Genomic DNA, 21581 nt, shown 5'->3' with positions numbered 1-21581 from the left:
GTGCCATTTTTTTCATCCAATTTATCACGAAAATAACCTACAGAATAATTGATTACTAAAATAATCATTAGCTGCAGCCCTAAGCATAAGTATAGTATCAAAACTGTAATTAGTATATGTCCAGATTCTATTGTTTGGCATTTCTGTATAAAAATGATGCAATTATATCTTCCTGAGGAGAATCATTTACTTTTTTTTTTGACTGATTTGAGGTAGATTTTTTTTTTCTCATGTTTTGGCCAACATTACCTCAAGATTAAAACCCAGTTTTCTTTTAGTAGAGGACAGAGAATCCGTACGGTCCATTTCCATAACCTCTAAAATTTTTTTTTTTTTAAATGGACTACACATAAGCTAATCTGAAGTTTTCTTCCTGCTGGGAGTCGCTTACCATGGCGATTCATGTTGGACTGTGGCACAATTTAAAGAGTCGCTTCCTGTAATTGTGTTTTTAACAGAGCCGAACAGCAGGTTTAGCTATTTCTGGACTCGTGTCCTCGGCTCAAAGTGCCGCTGGCATAACAACAGTGTCCTCGTAATAGCGGCTGTCAGAGGTGCTCGAAGAAACGCTGTCTGAATGAACACCTGATGCATGCGTAATGACTCCTGATGAGAGCTTTGTAGAGAAAACAGAAAGCTATTTAAGCACGTTTCATTGGTGTAATTATGTAAATAATAGTGCAACGGCCGCACACTGTGTGTTTTTCACTGTGACATTTAGTGGAGCTGAAAGAAAAACAGACGCACTCCTTCCAGAGTGAGCCTGTGAGCCGTGAGCATGTGGGCCAGTGGGTTATCAGAATCACAGGATGGTTTTCCAGATAAGGCCCAATAGTTTAGCTTGGCATCACCGGGAGCCATTTTTAGAAAGTGTCTCTGTAACCAGGAAAATGTCTTCATTGAAAAAACACAGTCTTATCAAGTATTTGTGGTCTAGTTTCTAGTGCACACATGTTGGTACACTTGAAAACAGACAAAACTAACTTACAAGTAACTTTTCAAGAAGAAATTTGAGCTTTTAAATCAATAATTCCTTAAGATTGATGAAAAAGTGCCAATTCCACTGGCAGATTATTTCACTTATGACATCGTGAAAATATCTTATTATAAATCTAACAATTATACTGCTCCAGTACGAGATGGATTCTGTGTCAGTGTCCCAGAAAAAAAAACAAAAGACCTTGTGAAGATACTGGCTGAAGCTGGAAACAGAGTCATCATCCAAAGTTAAACTGTCCTGAAAGGCCGCTCAGGGAGGAAGAAGCCATCACTCCCAAAGAAGCATAAGAAGACAGATTACCTTTACCAAATGCACATTGAGACAAAGACCTTCATTTTTGGAGACCTGTCCCGTGGTCTACTGAAACTAAAGTGGAACTGCTTGGTCATAATGACCCAGCAGTTTTCTGGAGGAAAAACTGTGATGCTTGTACCTAACTGTACCTAACTGTAGCAGCATCATTTTGTGGGACTGTTTTGCTGCAGGAGGAACTGTTGCACTTTATAAAATAGTTCAGCAGTCATGAGGATGGAACATCATGTAGAAATATTGAAGCATCGTCTGAAGACATCAACCAGGAAGTAGAAGCTCAGGCCCAGATCGGTCTTCCAAATGGACAGTAACCCTCAGCATACTGTCCAAGAGGCTGCGAAGTGACTTAAGGACAAAGTCAATGTTTTGGGTTTGTCATCACAAATCCCCACTCTGTTTTATGGAGAAGTTGTGGGTGGATCTGAAAATGTGTGTGTGAGTGTGTGAGTGAAGCAGTCACCAGTTCTGTCAGGACTTTTCTGGAAGGAAACCCAAAAGGTTTGACTCCATTTATTCAGTTCAAAGACGACACTACCAAACACAGAGGACACGAACGTGAACTTCTGATTCTGAAGACATTCATAAATCAATCTCTGACATATTCATTCTCTCACTATTGTCATATTTAGCAAGTAGAACCAATTTTGTTCTAATTGACCTAAAAAAAAGAAGTTTGGTCTGATTTGACTTCAGGCAGTGAGAAAAAAAAATTAATCATCTTATTCAGTGTATGTAAACTTCTGGCTTCAACTGTAGACTCTGTAAACTCTGTAAAGACAGCTTTTATCAATTATTTCACAGACATTAGATGTAATCAGTGACAAAAAAAAAAATCTAAATTTTCAGCAAATTCCAAGGCTTACTTCGTATTTTCCTTTAGAATATTTTTCTTTTTTTCTCTCCTCTTGGCTGAATCACTGAATATTTAATTCTCCCCCCCTTCCACCCTCACCCCGTCTGAAAATATAGAACTGTCAGGATTAAACAAGATGCCAGTTTTAATGCTATTCTGCAAAATAGGATTCAGGAGGCAAGGATTCTGTGCGTTTATACATCATCTCTGTTTTTCCGCCCTCTGCACTCTGAGCTGCCAGAGAGCGCCAGCCCTGCGCTGCTCCCTCTTGCTTTAGCCTTTAATCCCCTTTGCCCTGGAATTAGTTCCCATGCCCATTAGATAGCTCATTCAGTCAGGTTCTGCAGAAGGCTTTATATCGCCTCATAATCACACGGCGCACACCGCTGTAGTGTGTGTAGGTGTATTATAGCAACAGGGACGTGTATTTAACCGGTATTAAGAGAGATTCGGCTCCACGTCGCGGAGCGCGCACGCATGTAAAGACCTTAATTGGTTCACATTAGACATTGGGTCAAATGGATCTCCTGGCTGAAACGAGATGCGGGCTCGGTCTGGAGCGACAGGTGGGATGAGGGCGGCTATTAGTCCCTGTGATCAGAAAAGACGTGCGAAAAGAAAAAAGTTTTCGGTTTGCCGACAAGCCATGTAGGAGACGCAGCAGACACAAAAATTGGGAACACTTTATATGAAGGCGTGTGCATAAGACTGACATAACATGAGTCATGAACATGAAGGAGTCTGCATGAATGCTTATGACTGTTGTCATGAAGTGTCATTTGGTAAATGATGGCATTTTTAATGCAAGTTTTAATGCAACTTTGGATTAAAATGTCATTGCTTGCCAAATAATGCAAAGTTGACACTTGCAATGCAACGGCTAATGCAACTTTGCATTAAAAGTGTTATTATTTTGTAAATGACACTTCATGGCAACAGTCATAATATTTTCATGAAGACTCCTTCATATTCATAATAAATGTTTTGTCATGTGTATGACTGTGTCACGTCAGCCTTATGCACAACCGTTTAAATAGTTACCCAGAATTTTTACTTCTTTTCCTTTATGCAAAACTTCCTGTTGGGGAAAATAAAGCAACCACACATGACCCTGAGGTACACCGTCGGCACTATGAAGCATGGTGGAAGAAACGCGTGGCACAAAAAGCAATTAATCAATTCATGAATTAAAATGAGAGCCATAATTTCCATTCTGATAATTACATTTTTTTGACAAGCAATTTACTTAAAAACTCCAAATTATGATTTCTTTTTTTGGTGGTTTTTCTTTTCTTTTCTCGTTTTTGGTTGTTGAATTTTATTTTTAGATATTTAAAATGTCTTCCAGTCAAAGTGTGGAGTTTTCTGTTTGTTGGATGGACTTGCATTATTATGCCAGTATTTTTATATTATTTGAAAATGGTATCAAAACAACAATTTTTATAGATTATTGCAATAATTTCTGGGGCAGTTTATCATCTTGAGAAATGTATTGCGACATTGGCCGCCTTGTTTCATTGTTCTACTTACATAATGACAAATAAAAATCTTATGGATTACACATATGATGCCCTTATGGAAAATTGAAAAGAAGAAATTCATTGAGTGCATGTATCGTTTATGAACAACTCTAAAGATCTGAGGCCTGTACAAAGTTCCATCAGCTCTTTGTAATTTATATTTGTAATTTAGTAATTTATTTCAGACAAACCTTTCACCGGCAATGTAGAACAAACACAAAGTACATAATAAATTTCTTGAAGACACATCACATCGGTGATTATGAGTCTGAAAAGGAGTATGAAGAAGTATAACTTATATAATCAGACCCCTTTTCCAGCTGTAATTTATCACATTATTTTCAGTTTCCAGTATCCTTCCTGACAAAATGAAATAATAATTGTAGTAATATTTCCTCAGCCAAATGAAAGTACTGCATACACACACATACACATTTGTACACATACATATATACATATTCACATATACATACACCTATACACATATACATACATACACCCATATACATACATCTATACACATATACATACATACACCCATATACACATATACATACATACACCCATATACACACCCATCTGCTTATATACAAAATACACAACTATTTACATACCTTTATACATTTACCCACACCTGTACAGACCTGCACCCACTTGATGAAATCATACTTAGAGTTTTAATTCCCAGCCAGGATTATCTCCCTTGTTCTTCCTTATACCTTTGAATAATAGCTATTTTGAGACCTTTCTTAAAATATCTCATGCTTGGACTTTGCTTCAGCTCTTTAGAGAGTTTATTCCAGATCTTCACACCAACACCAGAAATGCACATTATTTTCATTGTTGTTCGAGCCTTCAAAGTTCTGAAATTGAGGTTTTCTCTATAGTCATATCCCCCCACTCTATCAGAAAATAATTTTTGAATATTTTCTGGTAATATTTTCTTTCTGACTTTAAACATAATCTGTGCAGTTTGAAACTCTACCAAGTCAGTGAGTTTCAGTATATAAGAATCTATGAATAGATTGTGGGTATGACAATAAAAATCAACGTTATGAACTAAACGGATGGCTCTTTTCTGTAGTGTGCATAATGATTGAAGTGATGTTCTGTAAGTGTTGCCCCAAATTTCCACACAGTAACATAGATATGGTAAGATAAGTGAACAGTACATAATATATAGGGCAGAGTAGTTGAAATATTTTCTGGCATTAGAAAGAACTGCAATACTTCTTACAATTTTAGATTGGACATATTTTATGTGAGGTTTCCAACAGATCTTATTTTGAATCATTACTCCCAAAAACCGAATTTCAGTCACTCTCTCCACAGTGATATTATCAATTTTTATTTGTAAATCACTCTGCTCTTTACACTTAAATAGATGCATGTTCATGTATTTGAACGGCCTAGTCCAAAGGTCTGCAACCTGTGGCTCAGAAATGCAAGTAGCTCCTTGGATCTTCCACAACAGCTCAGCTAATATTTTTAAATACAACTTTATTAGAAATAATACATGCAAGTTTTAACAGTTTTTTACGAAATATTGAATTTTCACGTCGACACTAAAAGTACCAGTAACATTTATTTCATCTGCTTTTTTCGAGTTAGTTTGAAAATTAGCTTCCTTTTTCACATAATTCTCCACCCTATGCAAAGAAAATGTATTCTTTTCCTTTTTCAGCAAATGTTAATGTTTACCTTATTCTAAAACCTAAAAAATAAAAAATGTAACTTCTTTAATAAAGTTTATTTTAGCAGATATTTTATCAGAAATTCTAAGCTCTTTTTTCAAAAGGTGATGTAGCATTTGCTGCTCTAAGTGAGCCTTACTAAGCCGGACCGAGGACGAAAAATGGCTCCTTTGAGTCAAAGGTTGCAGACCCCCTGGCCTAGTCAAAGTCGAGATTTAAATCCAACTGACAATCTGTGGCAAGCTTGAAATAAGAACAGGCAAAAATCATTTCAGTCTCTAGTTGTGCTTTTGTGTGATTGCTTCATTGTTATTACTAAGTAATTGCAACAGAAAGCGTTTCTATAAAGTCCTGATGCAGGGGGAATAAAATAAAAGGTGCACAGATAAATTGGCCCCAATTTCCTGAATTTTGGGAGATCGGCAATCGGCCGATACACATGTGAAGCCGATCCTCATCCACCGTTCTCATCTACCTCGGCAAAGGTCTATACAGTGGGAAATGGCTAAAGAGCAAACATAGAAGTTTGAGAAACGGGTCACAAGTGACGCGAGGTAGCCGGAGCAAGTTTGAGAAACGGGTCACAAGTGACGCGAGGTAGCCGGAGCAAGTTAGCGACTGCGTGTTCACTTCCAGCTGACAGAGGCTGACTGTCGCCTGAGCAGAGGAGCGGAGAGGGAAGGGGGCATGGAGGGGGTCACGTTGTGGTTAGACAAGGCAACAGCTGAGTGAGCTGAGAGACGGGAAGAGAGGAGGGCAAAAAGCCTACGACTGAGGTGACTGCTGGGACTCATTAGCAGAGAGTTCAAGCGCAGAGGCACGCTGCTCTGCGTCTCCTCCCCCGCTGAATAATGTACACAGAGTCACCCCCGTTATGGAAAAATGAGCTCCGGTCCGGCCCGGCTCCTACTGTACGTCCAGGGCTGTGGGGAGGAATGCGAGTCCCAGAGCAGGAGACTCTTTTTTTTGTAATTACAAAGAACCAAGTGGCACGCAAGCCGCGGCTCTTTCTGCCGCGTGTAGCTGTTGACACCCTGAGGCTAGTAATTAGTGAGATTAATCAAAGCGGTGGCTGCGATCTCTCAATGCGCTACCGGACCGGATCGCCGTCTCCGTTCTGGAGCGGCCTTATCCCCGTCACTGAGTGTCTTTGATGAACTCCGATCCGGAGCGGCCGTTTCGCGGGTTCCCATCGGTCCAGAGGGGGTTAATTCAACCGAATTAGCGTTATGCTCCGGGCTCTGCGATGTCACCAGGAAACTTTTCATCAGATTCGTCCGAGCTTCCCTAGTTCCACAGGACGTGGTTCTGCGGCGCCGTCCGGCAATTACACCGGACAAGTCTTTGAAGAGTTCTCCTTTTTAAAAAAGAGAGTGCAGAAATCTGTCGTTCTCCTAAAGTCTGGTAGAGCTGTGAGAAGCAGGAAGTGGAGGAGTGGTGGTGGTGGTGGGGGAGTTGGGATAAAAGATGGTGCACTATAGGAGAACGTCTTTTCTTGTGAGAAACCCGGTTTGCAAGCCAGAAAATTCCCCCTCTACCCTTTCCCGTCCCCCAATGATTGAAGCTTCTTTGAAAAGCAACTGATTAGTCCTGATTTAGAGTTCCAGATTAGATTTGAGTAATCTGAAAGAGCCTTTTCTCCAAATGTCATCATCCGTCATATTTAATCCACTTAGGTTGCGCGTAGGTGTACTGTGTTTGTGGAAATCTAATAAGACACAGCTACTCAGATGCCTTGGCATTCGTGCATCGGAGGGAACTTACAATAGTTTGTCGTCGCTACGTTTCTGTCAACCAAAAACCGGGACGTAAAGCTGAATAATTGAACGGATCAGATGCTCTGCATTATTCACAATTAGTGATGATGATACTTATGCAGTCTTCTGCTGCAGAATATCACTACTTCTTCTTTTACACCCATGTAACGTTTTGGGAATTCCTGCATGTGATTCCCTGATTCCTGGGTGTTATACTGTATAGAAGAGAATTAACATAAGTGTGAAATTTTTTTATACCCAATCAATATTTATACAGAGGCAGATTTTCCAGTGGGATTTTTTTTTTTCCGTCGAGCCGTCGGAGTAAGTATTACTGTCAGGTTGTGGAGAGAGGAAGTCATTAGAAATTAGTGGAAAGATCCGCATCGTGGACTCGGAACTGTCGGGAAAGAGCCCTGTTCTTCATGTTTCCTTTGGTTTTTTTTTGTCTTTTTTTGATAAGAGTGAGAAAAGGGAAAAGAAAAAGCAGCCCTTCCTCACGTCAGCTGGAGGAGGCCTCATAATTTATTAGACGCCCGGCATGAAAAGTTCATGAGGAATCTTGGAAGAGACACGATTGGCGGCGGAGACTCCGGTAACACCACGGGCCAGAGGAGTCGGAACGTATCCGCGCCGAGGTAACTGGGTCACAGAAAGTTGAGTTTCCCGCTCTCCCCGGTTCTCCTGAACACAACAGAAACATCACGACTTAATGTATTAATAGACCCTCCGGTTTAGACAGCTTTGCGCGGCGTCGACGGCGCTCCGGTGGAGCTCATTTGCATTTTACTGAGGTCGCCCTCAGCAGTCTCTCGGGAGTTTGCTCTTAGATGTGCCTCTACATGTCATAACGAGTGGGATGTGTGTCAGAGTGAAAACCTTTGTGTCACCCCCTTTCAAACCCCCCACACTCCCTTTTCACCCAATCATCTTCCCTGACATGTTCTCACTCCCGACTTCCGAAGCGCCTTTGGCCAACCTTCTTCAACGTCAAGGTGTGCCTCCGACGCGCCAACCATCCTGCTAGTCGGTGCTCATTTCACTCTCCCCACTTTTGTTTTTGTCAGAATCTCTTTTTTTTTTTTTTGTTTAACACTTTTTGTGTGTCTAATAGTTTTTACCGCTTACTGCTTTCCTGAATACCTTCACCTCGGTTATTCTTCGTTTTTTTTCACCTCGCCTTGGATTCAAAATGTCTCCTAAAATGTAATCCAGCATTTTTTGCTTTCCAAGGACCCTGAAACCTTTTTTTTTTTCTTCTTGCATTTTAAAAGTGAAATAAACATACCAGCTCTGACGGAACAGCTTCAGTATTTAACCTTGGTTGCTATAAACTCGTCTGCAGTGGGTTTTACGACACCCGTTAGAAACATGATGGTGTAGCCCAGGTTTCTAGCTCTGGCTGTAAGGTTTGCTCGTTTGTGGCAAAAATATGCAAGACATGAGACATAACATGGAAATCAAAAGAATTACTAAAAACAGATCATACAAGGCAGTCGTGGGGTCAAACAGCTGGTTGTTGCATCCCTTTTTCAACTATAAAAATCACATCATTTTCCACCCAGGACAGGTTGTGAGTTTATTTCTTAGCTTAATTACCCAGACCAATTAACCTAGCAGTCATGTTAATGGACTGTGTGTGGAGGAAGTTGGAGTACCTGGAGAAAACCCACTTATAGAGAATATTTAAACCCCAGGCAAGCTGGGATTCAAATCCAAAACCTTCCTATTGCAATGCGACAATGCGGCCTCCACTCTGTAGCCCTACATGCTCTATATTATATATAATACTATATTATCTTGGCATACCAGATATAAAGCAGATGATTTATAAAGGTATTAAAATAAAGTTCTAGTATAGTTGTGCTAATCTGTCATTGCTAATTGCATTGACATGCACAGGTTGGAAGAGTGAGAGGAGACAGTTTAGTGTGTTTAAAATCCAACAGTATATATAATGTAATGGTGAAAATAAATTTAACTCAAGGTCAGCCACATATGTTCAGAATGGTTATTAAAATCCTAATTAAACTTCAAGTACAGAAAATCAGTGTCAAAAGAAACTTTGAATTTCTTTTTCTTTAGCACATCTGTACAGCTGCATGGACCTTACAAAGCTTAGTGAGGTTACAAACTACTTTCAAATTTTATTTCACAAATAAAGATTTGGGACTGGTAGCGTCTGTATTAAAGTGGCCATGTTATGCCTTTTCCAGGTATATAGTGCCATTTTATAGCACAAGCAAGTAACTGTGTTACTTTTAGCTGTTATAAAAATGCTACACATATCAAGTATGACTTAAAAGAAATTTTACTTTGTAATTTAACGCCCTGATATTAGGCCTCTGTTTCTTTAAAAACTCCTGCTCTTTCTGAAACTCCGCCTTCACAACATCTCTCCTCTATTAACCCTTTAACAACATTTTTTTACCAGCGTTTCACTGAGAAGCAGCTCATATAATGAGCTCAACAGATGTCCAGTTCCACCAAGTGTTGGCGAATTTCTGCTGGCTAGTCTGAAGGAGCTGAGTGGGGGATTCTGTAAAGCTTGTAAACTGCAGCTCCAAGGAAGAGCTTCGTCTTGAAGGCGGGGCTAGGTCCACCCAGGCGTTTTACACAGCTGAATGGTTGCCACGGTAGATAAAAGGGATTTTTCACACATGCATACCTGGATTGACAAAACTCCAGGTATGTTTTTAATGAGGGAATATCATTATGAAATGACATAAAGCTCAAAAAAGTTGATTTAGTGGGGTGTCTTTCAGAAGTCACCTGTGCGTCATCTAATCTCACTCTAACAGTAGGAGTCAGCTGGTGCGGAGCGTGGCTGTGGTTCAGAAGCGTCAGATGATGTCTCAGCATCTTCCTTTGTCTCTGTGTCTCGTTAGTGAAGCGCTCCGGATGTTAGCCCAGCTCACACCAGGCCACTAGCCATCCCGCTGCTTATTCCGACATCAGGTTGGCTGAAATCTGGGAAGAGTTCCCACATAGCGAACGCTGCAAATCAGGCTCAGGTCGTCTGTATGCACATTACAGTCAGTAATTACTATGACATGCCGTATTAAACCCCATGTGGAGGCTACCAGGGGACCACGACTGGAGGTTTCTACCTTTTTTTTAAAAATGGAATGAAACATCCAGCAGTGGCTGTGAGACAGAAGGATAATGCTGCTAGAAGGAGGTCACGGACCACCCAGGGGGGAGGAGGCGAGCAACACGGCAGTCTGGTGACATGGCAACTTGTCTTAAGCCCCAGCATCACTATACCACCTACAGTGGATTATAATGTACGACAGCAAAGGGCTAAATTATCCAACACAATACCCGAGGATGATCCATTATAGCTGCCTTTTTACAGAAAAAACCCTTGCATCCCTGTCAGTGTGAAGCAACGGATTTGACTTCTAAGAGCCTTTTTTTTTTTCTCATGGAAATAACATGAAATGCTTTCAGTCTTAATCTACAAATTTACCAGATTGAAGGAAATTCTGCAAAACCCAGCAAGCTTTTGTTTGCTGTTTTAAACTGCCTACAATTGGGTCCTTTTATGAATGGGAAGAGAGCCGCTTTTCTGCTGTGTCATCGTTTCTCTCGGTATTGTTCATGTAGTGTGTTTTTTTTTGTTGCCCCCCCAGTACTTAATCGTTATTTTTTAGCTTTCTGCTCAAAATTTGTAGCAGTTTGAGACTTTTTTTTCCCCCATCGGCTGACCTCTCCTTACTGCTTTCTAGTCTCTCAGCTGCCAGCCAGCGTGGGGTTTCTTTTCTCAGCTCTTTTTTGGCAACGGTTCAAATAAGGTGATCGCCCTTCCCCTCCTCCCCCGCCTCTCCTCCTCTCCTCTCCTCTCCCCTCGCTCTCCCGCCAGGCTCGACGCTCTGCCTCCATCAGACAGCTCCAGTGAGGCTTGCAAGATCAGCTGGCGTGCGAGTCCAGCTGAGGCTCGCGGGCGCTCACGTTGCTAGATTTCACTTGCGAGTGAACATTTGACCGCGGACAAAGAGTCGGCGCGCCGGAGCCCGTACTGGTGCGCGCCGATAAGCGGTGGCGCGAACACGGAGACAAACATGCTTACCTGTCCTCGCTCCCTGGCACTCCTTCATGTCGTCCCTGACAACCTGCTCCCAAAACATGTAATCTACACGCCTCCTCCCTTGCCCCTTCTTCGCTGCCGGCTGTTGGCCCTGACGGGCCGAGCCGTAATGCTTCGTGGCACCGCCTGGCCTCTCCTCCGTCCTCTCCGCCGTCGCCCCAGCACTTCTGCAGACCGTTCTTTTTTTTTTTTTTTTTGCTGACGCTGAGAATGAGATTCCAGGGCCAGGGTTGGGGACGGAAGCGTTCGGAGATTGAAACGCAAGCGATGACAGCTATTTCTCTTGTCGTTTCGTGCCAACTGCAGGACCGTGGCGTTGTCAGGCCGAAGCGACGGCCAAGATTAACCCCAGAGGGGGAGGAGATGAAAACGCACAAATTGTGGCCTCTGGCTCATCAGCGGCTGGTGGTCTGACTTCTTTTCATTTGTTTTATTTCCGTCAAACACTCGGCGGCCCACTGCTTAGGTTAAGAACTTCTTCGTCCTTTTGTTGAACCCTGTTTTAGTTGCCGAGGTCTTAGAATCGTGAACTGAAACTGTCCAGAATACAGTATCTTGTAGAGTTAATTCCTAGAAGTTTTTCAACTGGAATGTATTTAATTAGGTTTTTATGTGATAGTTCAACAGTAGTAGTTTGTATCTGTAAAGCTATGCGCTACTTTTTGACCTTTCTTCGTACAGCAGCTCAGGCTGAATGATGAGTGTTTGTGAACGGAACATTTCAAGTCAGATTCTCAGGACTTTGGACTTTAGAATGAATAAATAACAATATATATCGCTATAAAGACGTGTGCATAACATTGACAAGATATTCTCATAAACATGACATAATACCTGTTAAGAACATGGAGCGTCATGAATGTTTGACTGTTGTCATCCATTAAAAGTGCCAACTTTGCATTAAAAGTGTAATTATTTATCAGTTGACACTTCATGACAACATTCACAAAGATGCCTTCATGTTCAAAACAGGTGTTATGTCATGTTTATGACAGTGTCTCTTCAGTCTTCTTCAGTCTTAATTTAACATCCTGTTAAATAAAGAGTTACCCAGATCACAAACTAACTTTTGTATTTTTAATTTAATGAATTTCATGACCAACCAGTAGTTTAAATTTGCCAGTTTTGTTCTAAGTATTTTCTGTATCTTCTGCACGGCTTGTAGCAGAACATGGCTTCCTTCAGGGTGGCGGAGTGAGTACCGGCTGCTTCTCCAGCCTGTCTGTTCAGAAGAACAGCCTGGTATTCAATAGATCTGCTCTTGTCACTTAGTCGTCCGTAATGTGACTAAATGTGGAAAAAGTTGAAGGCGCTCTAAATTACGCGCATTTCTGTTTGGTGTGTTTGTTTGATTCTTTGTTTGCAGTGATGTAAAGATTTAAAAATGTTGTTTCTTTTTCCTCCCCTACCAACTCATCTATCAGATGTTTTAATCCAAGCATAGAAGTTCAGATGAAATCCCAAAATGGATGTGGAGCTTCTGTTATTAGTTTAGGATAGCAGGTGCAGTCGCTAGCGTTGCCTTCAGGGGGTTTGCAAGGGTTGCACCAGCAGAATTTGTATCCTTTGGTTACGTTGTGTGAAAAGTTTGGTCTCCCACAAAAAAAAAAGGAAAAAAAAAGTTCCTTGCGATCCCTCTTTACATGCACGATCTTTGATTTCTGACTATGTAAGATCAAATTGAGCTGCAAGTGTGCTCCCTCTCCGCCTTTCATGCCGCTTCAATCTCACGGCATGAAAAAACAAAGAAGGCAAAGACTGAGGGAAATCTGAAGCGTTCTGCCACTCAACATCCCCCAATCCCAAACAACGGCGTCTCACTGCCACTACAAATACATTAGAAATCAATTATTTATGGAACGGAGTCAGGGCCGCTTTAATCTTTTCCTTTTATCCAATTAAATTGTCTAACCATTCTAAGCCTCTGTAGCTCACAGGGAATGTGCTTCTTTAAAAAAAAAAAAAAAAAAGAGGAGAAAAGAAGAAAAGATTCTTCTCTTCAGTCCTCCTTTTGACTTTCGATGTAACAGAGAAGAGACACTTCTGAGGGTTGAAGAATGAAAGCAAAGAAAGTGAGTAAAGTGTAAATGAACTCCCCCCCCCCCGTTCCTCATCCCACCCGTCGCCATCGCGTTGGTTCTACAGGAAATATTTGAAGTTTTCATATGAAGACTCTGGTTCCACTCCCCGCGCGAAAAAAAAAAGGGGGACTCAGGGGGAGCGCCGGGGCTTTTTCATGATTCCTTTATGCCCGGCTGAAATAGTTCGAAAGTATTTGGGATGAACTCCACGGGGGTAAATACGGGGAGTTGCTTCACTCGCTGTCCTGTATTATTCAACGAGTCAATTGAAGTCGTGTCTCCAAATTGAAAAAGCTTATTTCCAACACAGCCGTATGAAATAATTGATGTGAGGAATGGTGAAAAAAAAAGAAAAAAGAAGAAGAAGCGCTCCTCCCTGTTATCAGACAGCAAGGCTTTTAGAAACAACACAGAGATTCTGAAACCATTTACGCTTTGTGGGGGGGAAACGTCGCGGCCCACTGGCGGGCGACTTTATGGGAGCGGCGGCGCATTTGTTGGGAGTTATGTTAAAGAAATAAAAAGTCAGGTTTTTCTCTTCTGTTTTTTTTTTTTGTTGTTTAATGCAGTTTTATAATCTGCGGTTCCATCTACTGTTTTCCTCTTTTACTTAACAGGACAAATATGTTAAGAGAACAGTTCCAACCTTCAGCAACACTTGTCACGTTACTGAAGAAGTTCAGTGATTCGTTGTCATTTCTTCACCAATGAGAACTAAAAAGATATAAATCTGTTAAAAACATATGAGCCCAGATCTGACCGTTCTTAGTATTTTAGCTTTTAAGCAAGAGATGATCAAATCAAGCCAGACTAATTCATAAGAAATGATTAGAATTATTAAATAAGCTATTTAGTTTAACCCCAAATTTGAATGAAATGGGATCAGTGCTAAAGAGCAAACTATTACTATATATTTTTGTTCTAGTTTCTATTGCAAACATCTTAGTTGCTTCAGTAAGACAGAACTGATTTACAAGTTACTTCTCAGCAAGATAACAAAGCTTGTTTTAAGTTAATAATTGCTTCATATGGATGAAAAAGTACTGGTTTTGTTGGCAGATTATTTCACTTAGAAAAAAAGATGTTTATAGATAATTATACTAGTATGTTTTTGTCAATATTAAGGAATTATGAACCTAAAAAAGCTTCTATATCTTGCTGAAAAGTTAGTAACTGAAACTGTTGACTTTAACATTAAATACACCTTTCTCAACAGGTGAGAGCGCACTTTTTCCGTCCATAATCAGATAATCAGATATTTAAGCGACTTGAAACCATTCCTCCCTCCCTGGCACCTCCAGACCCGGGCCCCCATCCGGCCCGGTTCGGGGAGGGGGGAGGGGGGGGTATTGCTCCATTTATACCCCTTCTGTAGTGATAAATAAAAAATTTTCCCCCAAATTCAAGACGGGGTGACCCAACTAGACTCTAGTTGGGTCACCCCGTCTTGAATTTGGGGGAAAAAAATCATATTTTATTTATCACTACAGAAGGGTTCAGTGAATGCGCACATATGAAACTGGTGGGTTCGGTACCTCAAAAAAGGTTAAGAACCACTGCTTTAGAGTCACCTGCTGACATTGTGATGTAGAGCTGTGTATCTGCGTAGCTACGGTAACTAATCTTATTTCCTGTTATAACCTGAGCCAGCAGTCAAAGATCCCTCTGTGTGCTACAAACCATGTGAAAGATATAAGCACTGAACTTTTCTATTGCCAGGAAGGGAGATGTAGAAAGTATCAACAGGGTTGCCAGTAAATTATACCACTTATGTCTTAAAGTGTGTTTTTTCCCCCTCCTCTTCGTATAATAAATGTACAAATTGCCGAATAAATAACATTTTGTCTGAAGACTTCCCTACACATCTTAACCAGGTTTGCTAACGAGTTTCTCCACATCTATAAGTTTGGATTTCAGAGCCGCAATAACATTGTCCTCCAAACAACAGAAGGAGCTTAATGTTTGTTAAGGAGAGCAGAGATCAGTAGGCTGAAGGCCGGCCTCAGATCTGCTCCTGCTGCTGTGTGGGTGAACGCAGCGCGCCGCACAACACACGTCTCTGACTTCAGATCTCGTCTACATGTGTGGCGTTGCCTGGCGAAAAGATTTTTATTTTTTCTTCCCCTTCCCTCGCTGTGATGTTAGGATATGTGTGAATACGTGCGGCAAAAAAAACCGCGTACGTTTCACCCACAGCCGCGCGCCGGTATCTCCTCGGGCCCCTCGCGATCACAGACCGCCAAAAGGAAAAGGATTTCCGAGAGGTTTCCTGCTCGTTATTTAAAGTGGGAGCCCTGTGGGATATGTTTGGCATTCTCATCCACTCACTGAAGATGGCCTGTGATCCGAAGCCACTAACAGGCTCGTCTCTCTCTCTCTCTCTCTCTCTCTCTCTCTCTCTCTCTCTCTCTCTCTCTCTCTCTCTCTCTCTCTCTCTCTCTCCTTTTCACTTTCCCTCTGGCTCTCTGAAGTGATTACCCTGCTTGTGATTCCACTGACACCCACATGTCCCCCGGAGACGTGCCTTCACTAGTTTGTTTAATCTGCCTCCCCGTACAGTAGGTAACGCAGCCGTAATTGAGGTGTGGATAGAGCTGCGGGAGCAGATGAAAACCGATTGCAGGCTTTATGAAAACTTGTCGGCGCGTCGGCTTCGCCGGGGATGACAGCCGTTCCGAGATTAACGCGCAAAAATGCGGGGCTGTGATAAGAATTTCGAGAAGTTAAACGTCGGGCCTTTGTTTTGCAATTTCCCCCTCTTTTCTTTTCTTTCCCTCGCCCCTCCGCCCCCGTCGGCGAACGATGAGCCTCGTTAACAGTCAGAGTTACAGATGTTCAGTATTCCAGTAATGCCTTCCTGTGAAGCTGCGGTTCCGCTCGTCCTTTTTGCAGATGCTTTTCTCCGTTTGCGGAGCGGCCCCCGTGATAAGATAATGACTTCTCTGAGATTAGCGCACTATTAGCGAGCCCGCGCAGTCGAGCAGATGTTTGATCTCCGCAGCACGCGACGGAGCCCAGAGTTGCGCTGATACCTGAGACGGATCCCGCTTTCCACTCCGTTTGAATTCCTGATATGAAAAACCGCGAGTGGAACTGTGGAGAAGAAGGGGGGGAAAAAAAGAAAAGCAAGCATCAGATACTCTATCTGCCCCCGGTTAGCGTCTCGCCTGTGTCTGTAACGCGCCTGAACCGCTCCGTTCAGAACAGACGGAGCGTCAATCATCGGTCCAAATCAGCTTTGAGATGAAGCGGAATGCAGAGGGGAGAGAAGAAAAAAAAAACAAAAAAACGATCCATTGAACTGAACTTGAATTAATTAAATATTACTGTATCATGCTTCCTCTGCTGCGAGATTGCATCTGTCCTCAGATGTGTAAAAAAAACATAAAACATTCTCAGATATCTTTTCAAACCCCATTATTTGGAGATACCAGTAATTAAATTGACAGTGTCATTAATTGGGTTGAAGATAACTTGCATTGAGTCGAGGACATCTTAAACTCAATTAAAGATATCTCCAACTCAATTAAAGATATCCAAATGCCATGTCCCGCAATATGCAATCAGGCTCTTTGTGGAGCAATAGTATCAGTTCACTTGTGCCCCTGTTACAAAGACTTCCTTGTACTTCTAAAGTTTTCTTTTTTTATCGTTTAAAGCCCGACTTTTTCAGCAGATGTCACCCGTTAGTGATGTGTACGGTCTCTTTAATGTGCCATAATTATAGTATTTAATCCTTCCTTATCCAGTCGGTTTGAAATAGAAATGAAGAGATGAGGCACTTCTGACTTTAGGGAATGGATTTAAAGGGGCAGCTTTAGTTTTTTGGGATGATGTAAAAGAATTTGAGCCGTCTTGTCATAGACGTGTTGAACGTTTTGATTGACATTTAGTACAGTGGGAGTATAAATTTGGTTTGTTAGGGGCTGGTAGGTCCTCATAGATGGATTTCACAGCATCATCAGCGTATGATGGAAGTTTTGACCACTTGTCTTGGACATTTAGAACTACTCTTTGCCTAATCATTCACCAATTTCGTCTGCCATTTTGTCCTTTGTGCCCATCATTTAGTACCTTGATCATTTTCTTGGTCTAAATCTTTACTCACCACTGGATGGAACGTTTCTCAGAGTCAGTGTAGTATGCCATTAAATATTTGGGGTAAATGAGGAGAAAGAAATCTGTGTTGCACATGGTCAGTCTGAAAAAGTTTCCTTAGTAGCGAGCTCAATGAGCTAAATGTGATTTGGCAGGCGGTAATGAAGCACATGATGCTTTAAATGTGGGTATGTCACAATTCTTTGGCAGCTACTGAATGTCTTGCCTCTTCCTGAGAACTCCCTGAAGAGCAGTCATCAAAATGTCTTCCGTCCACACATGGCAAATGGGTCTATGGACAGACTGCACCACGTTGAAGGTCCTGTGGTCAGCAGGTCTCTCTCATCTTTCCCCACTTAACCATGTGTTAGATGGTCTCTGAAAGCCCACTCAGGCTAGGCCAGGTTACACAAGCTGGAGTCTGACCATCTATGGGTGAAGACCATTGGTCTTGTTCAGGACTGAATAGCAACGTGTTTTCAGAGACCTAATCCAAATAGGACAATCAGTTTGCCAGGACTGTCATCTTCATTATCTGTTTGATCTGAAGTTGTGATCGTTACACTGAAGTTACACAATATTTAGCAAATTTGAAGAGCTTCTGGTTAGCATTTCCACTTTTTGCCACATCAATCTGTTGCAGCTGTGAAACTATTAGCTTTTACAGTCAGGCCGTGCCTGATTAGCTTTTGTTTTATTCCAGTCAATGGTTTGTAGATTCTGTAATTTGGTAAGCTAAATGTGTGTTTCTACCCAGAGGCAGCATGAAATGCTTTTCCTCCAGGTTATGTCTGTACTTTTTTTCAAACAACACCAATACCTCAAAATGCTTTTGCACTTCTTCTCATTTTCGCTCTTGTATCTTGGGGTCAACCCCTACTACAAAAAGCATCAGGTCAAGCATTTTCTGTCAGAACCACCAGCTAATGGAGCTAGAGTCACATTTCACTATAACATACATAACAGTGGAATCTGTCTCCTGTACTTTTCTGAAGCAGAAAACATTCAGTTGACTGTTTGGTTGACCTGTGCTCGGCCCTCCTCTCTGCCTTTGCCACCCAGGACGCTGTGCCAGCTGCGGGGAGAACGTGGTGGGCGAGGGCACCGGCTGCACCGCCATGGATCAGGTGTTCCACGTCGACTGCTTCATCTGCATGACCTGCAGCAAACCCTTGCGTGGCAAACCCTTCTACGCTGTGGACAAGAAGGCGTACTGTGAGCCCTGCTACATCGTAAGCTACATCCATTACTCTTACCTCACCGTGTCACACTCTTGATTGTTGATGTAGAGTTTTTGGCTTTTTGTCATGATCCTCTACGTGTCGCCTTGTCTGTGACACAAGGCAAGATTTTAGCAATATTGGAAAATTTGTTGTTTAGGAAGGGTGTTTTTTTCAAAATTGCCATGTTTCCGTTAAGCAAATTTATTTTCGTAATTTTAATTTGCACAGAAACTCAGCTATTGATGCCATCATGTCAACATGGGCTTCTTTCTCTGGAGAATGTTTCTGACATCTTGATGCTCTGAAGGTGATGGGGGTCGAGCCCGTCATCGATGAGGTGTTCCTAATAATAAGGCCACTGTTAGAGGACGTATGTCAAGACAGACTTCATAGAAACAATGTAGTGTTTACATTAAGCAAGGTCCCATCACAACGCCAGCCCCCATCTATTAGCCAAATTTGTTTTTTGATTGTTTTCCAGTAACTGTATCTCATTAAAACTGTTGAGTTTTTTTATTATCATGTCTTTAAAATGTTTGATGGAATTCAGGCTAATTTAGTCTGATGATGTGGAAGAAGCTCAAGAAAACTGGACCAGTTTGAGCAGCAAGAGATGTTTTGGATTTTTTTTTTCTTAGAATATTTAGATTTAACTTATTTTATAAGATGGAGTAAAACAAACTCCACTCCCCTCAAACCAGAGGAACGATTTAAAAAAAAAAAAACACACACACAGGAAGTCCTTAAAAATGCAAGGTTTTATTCAAGAAACCTTGGCCACTAATTAAGTTGGGTTCACAGAGTAGGTTACCTTGTAACCATGGAAACCGACCCAGCGTTTCTGCCATCAGCAGGTCAGCAGACTAACATTTGGTACCTGTTTTACATAATGGGCTTCAGCAAACACACACAGCCACACTGTGCGCTTTTTATTCTGCCCTTTCCGATCTGACTATCCCAGGTTATGATTCCATATTTCACCTCACTTGCATTCAGAGATAGTTGAGTACAAAACTTTTACACTTTTTCACATGACTCAACAGGATAATGCGTGAGATTCTGCAATCATCATGTTGGATGTAACTCTTCAGCAATATCTTTCCTCCACTTTTTGTCTAATTTGTACGACGACTCAAAGTTTACCAGAAAAGTCGTCTGCAGGACAGGAATCCCAGAAATTAGCAGGGTTATTTTTAATTTTCGGGGGGGTTAGGGGGGGGGGTTATTATTTTTATCACTCCACTTCAAAAATGTATGAGCAGTTTTCTTGTCAATGTGTTGCACAACAAATATAAAAGTGCTTCCTTTGTCAGGAAAGACGCATCATCCGGTAAGACCACAGGGGAATCATTTAGCAGAAGTGCCCAGCCCTCCCCAACAGCTGGAACTGAGAGGGTTTGAGTTTCTCACGCCGTACATGGCAACAAGTTGACGAGGGATTCAGCACGGCCTATTTAAGATCATTTTGTATAAGTTTAGACCTTAACTTTGCCTCCTTCCTTCTACTTTTTTAAAGCCAGTCGGAAGTGGACTGGACGATGTGCTTTGAGTCATTGTCCTCTTGCTAAACTCAAATGAGCTTACGGTCATGAACTAATGGCCTCGTTCAGAGAGCTCAAATTGTCCGGGCCCCAGACCATAATACTACCACCACCATGTTTAGCTCTTTTGCTGAAAATGTTTTGATTTTGCACCGGATGTAACAGGACTCTCTGTTACATCTCTCTCTCTCTCAACCTCCACTTTTACTTCGTCAGAATATCCTCTAAAATGATTTGAGAATAATTGAAATATTTCTTGGCAAATGTGAGATGGGTCTTCATGTTCCTCGTTGTCAGTAGTGGCTTTTCCTTGGACCTCCCTCACTGATTGTTGCCATTGTCTCCCTGATTGTTGAATCATGAAAACTTGGAATTTCAGCCGCATCAAAATATATGTATTTCGTAATGGAAGCACTATTCTTGCATCATATGAGTCACATTATGAAAACACTGATATTAGTTTTCTGGCTGATCTTGCAATTCCGATTTTGAACAAAACCAAATTTTTTGACTGAAAAGTTGTTAAATAGCGTCAAAGTCGCTAAGTCGGCAGCAATAGGGAGACTGTTGGAGACTATTGCTAACTGCGCACATGCGGACGTGACCTGGTGGGTTGGTCTGTCAGTCAGTGCTCTGTCCTGGTAGAGCAAAAGGGGACCAGGGTTGCCAGATCTGATTGATTTCAGTCCAGAAACGATGTAAAACCGGCCCAACTCCAAGCTTTAGGACTCGCTGGAGTCCTAAAGCTTTAAAAATAATTTTTTCACCCTTTCTGGACCGATATACATCTTTGTTTCTCATCTGTTCTTGGATTTCTTCAGATCAAGACAGGATTTCTTTAATTTACTTCTCGTCGTCAGTCTGGCAGTAATCAGGCGAGGTGTGGATAGTGACAGAGCTTAAAGTGCTTAAAATCACAGTAAATTCAGCAGAAAGTTTTCTGCAGGTTAGTTGGTTAGGAATGAAGTGTCTTATTACAGGAGCATCTCTGAACAAACTGCTGATGTATACTAGACACTTTCAAAATTTTGAAGACTAATTGGCCAATGCGAGTTCTTGTGAAAACACAGTTGTTCAGTGTTCTGCAGAAAACGCCTTAACGTGCAGAAAAAGTCTGGACAGCGAGCCACATGACAGTCAGAGCCGAGGCAGGCCGTCTCGGAAGTCATCTCTCTTCGGGGGCACTCACTGTGATTGTGGTTGTCTCGTCTGGAGGTTCTCCAACTCCGACACATGCACTAAAGTGGAATGGGATCATTTAAGAACTTTATTTATGCATTTCATCAGCATAAATGTTCTTTTGGCACTAGATCAAAAGGGTGGAGGACATCTGAATTTCTTAATGAAAGTAATTTTTTCTTTTATTCCCATCCTGAGGGCCGTGCGCCTCGGTTACGATTAGGGAGCGAACT

At 41.7% G+C, this 21581-nt stretch overlaps 1 protein-coding gene across 6 annotated transcripts in view; it reads left to right on the top strand.

Annotated features, from left to right (window-relative positions):
- lpp (LIM domain containing preferred translocation partner in lipoma) overlaps positions 1–21581 on the top strand; it is a 186793-nt gene that overhangs the window by 139343 nt on the left and 25869 nt on the right. For all 6 annotated transcript variants that reach the window (XM_008407672.3, XM_008407670.3, XM_008407668.3 and 3 more), the window contains one exon: positions 18468–18637. In XM_008407672.3, the coding sequence (XP_008405894.1) occupies positions 18468–18637 (170 nt within the window). The remainder of the gene's footprint in view (positions 1–18467; positions 18638–21581) is intronic.

Source organism: Poecilia reticulata, chromosome 4, assembly GCF_904066995.2.
Source record: "Poecilia reticulata chromosome 4, P_reticulata-male-v2, whole genome shotgun sequence".
Taxonomy (NCBI): Eukaryota; Metazoa; Chordata; class Actinopteri; order Cyprinodontiformes; family Poeciliidae; genus Poecilia; species Poecilia reticulata.
The sequence above is the reverse complement of the archived record's forward strand: the minus strand, read 5'-3'. Positions and strand labels throughout refer to the sequence as shown.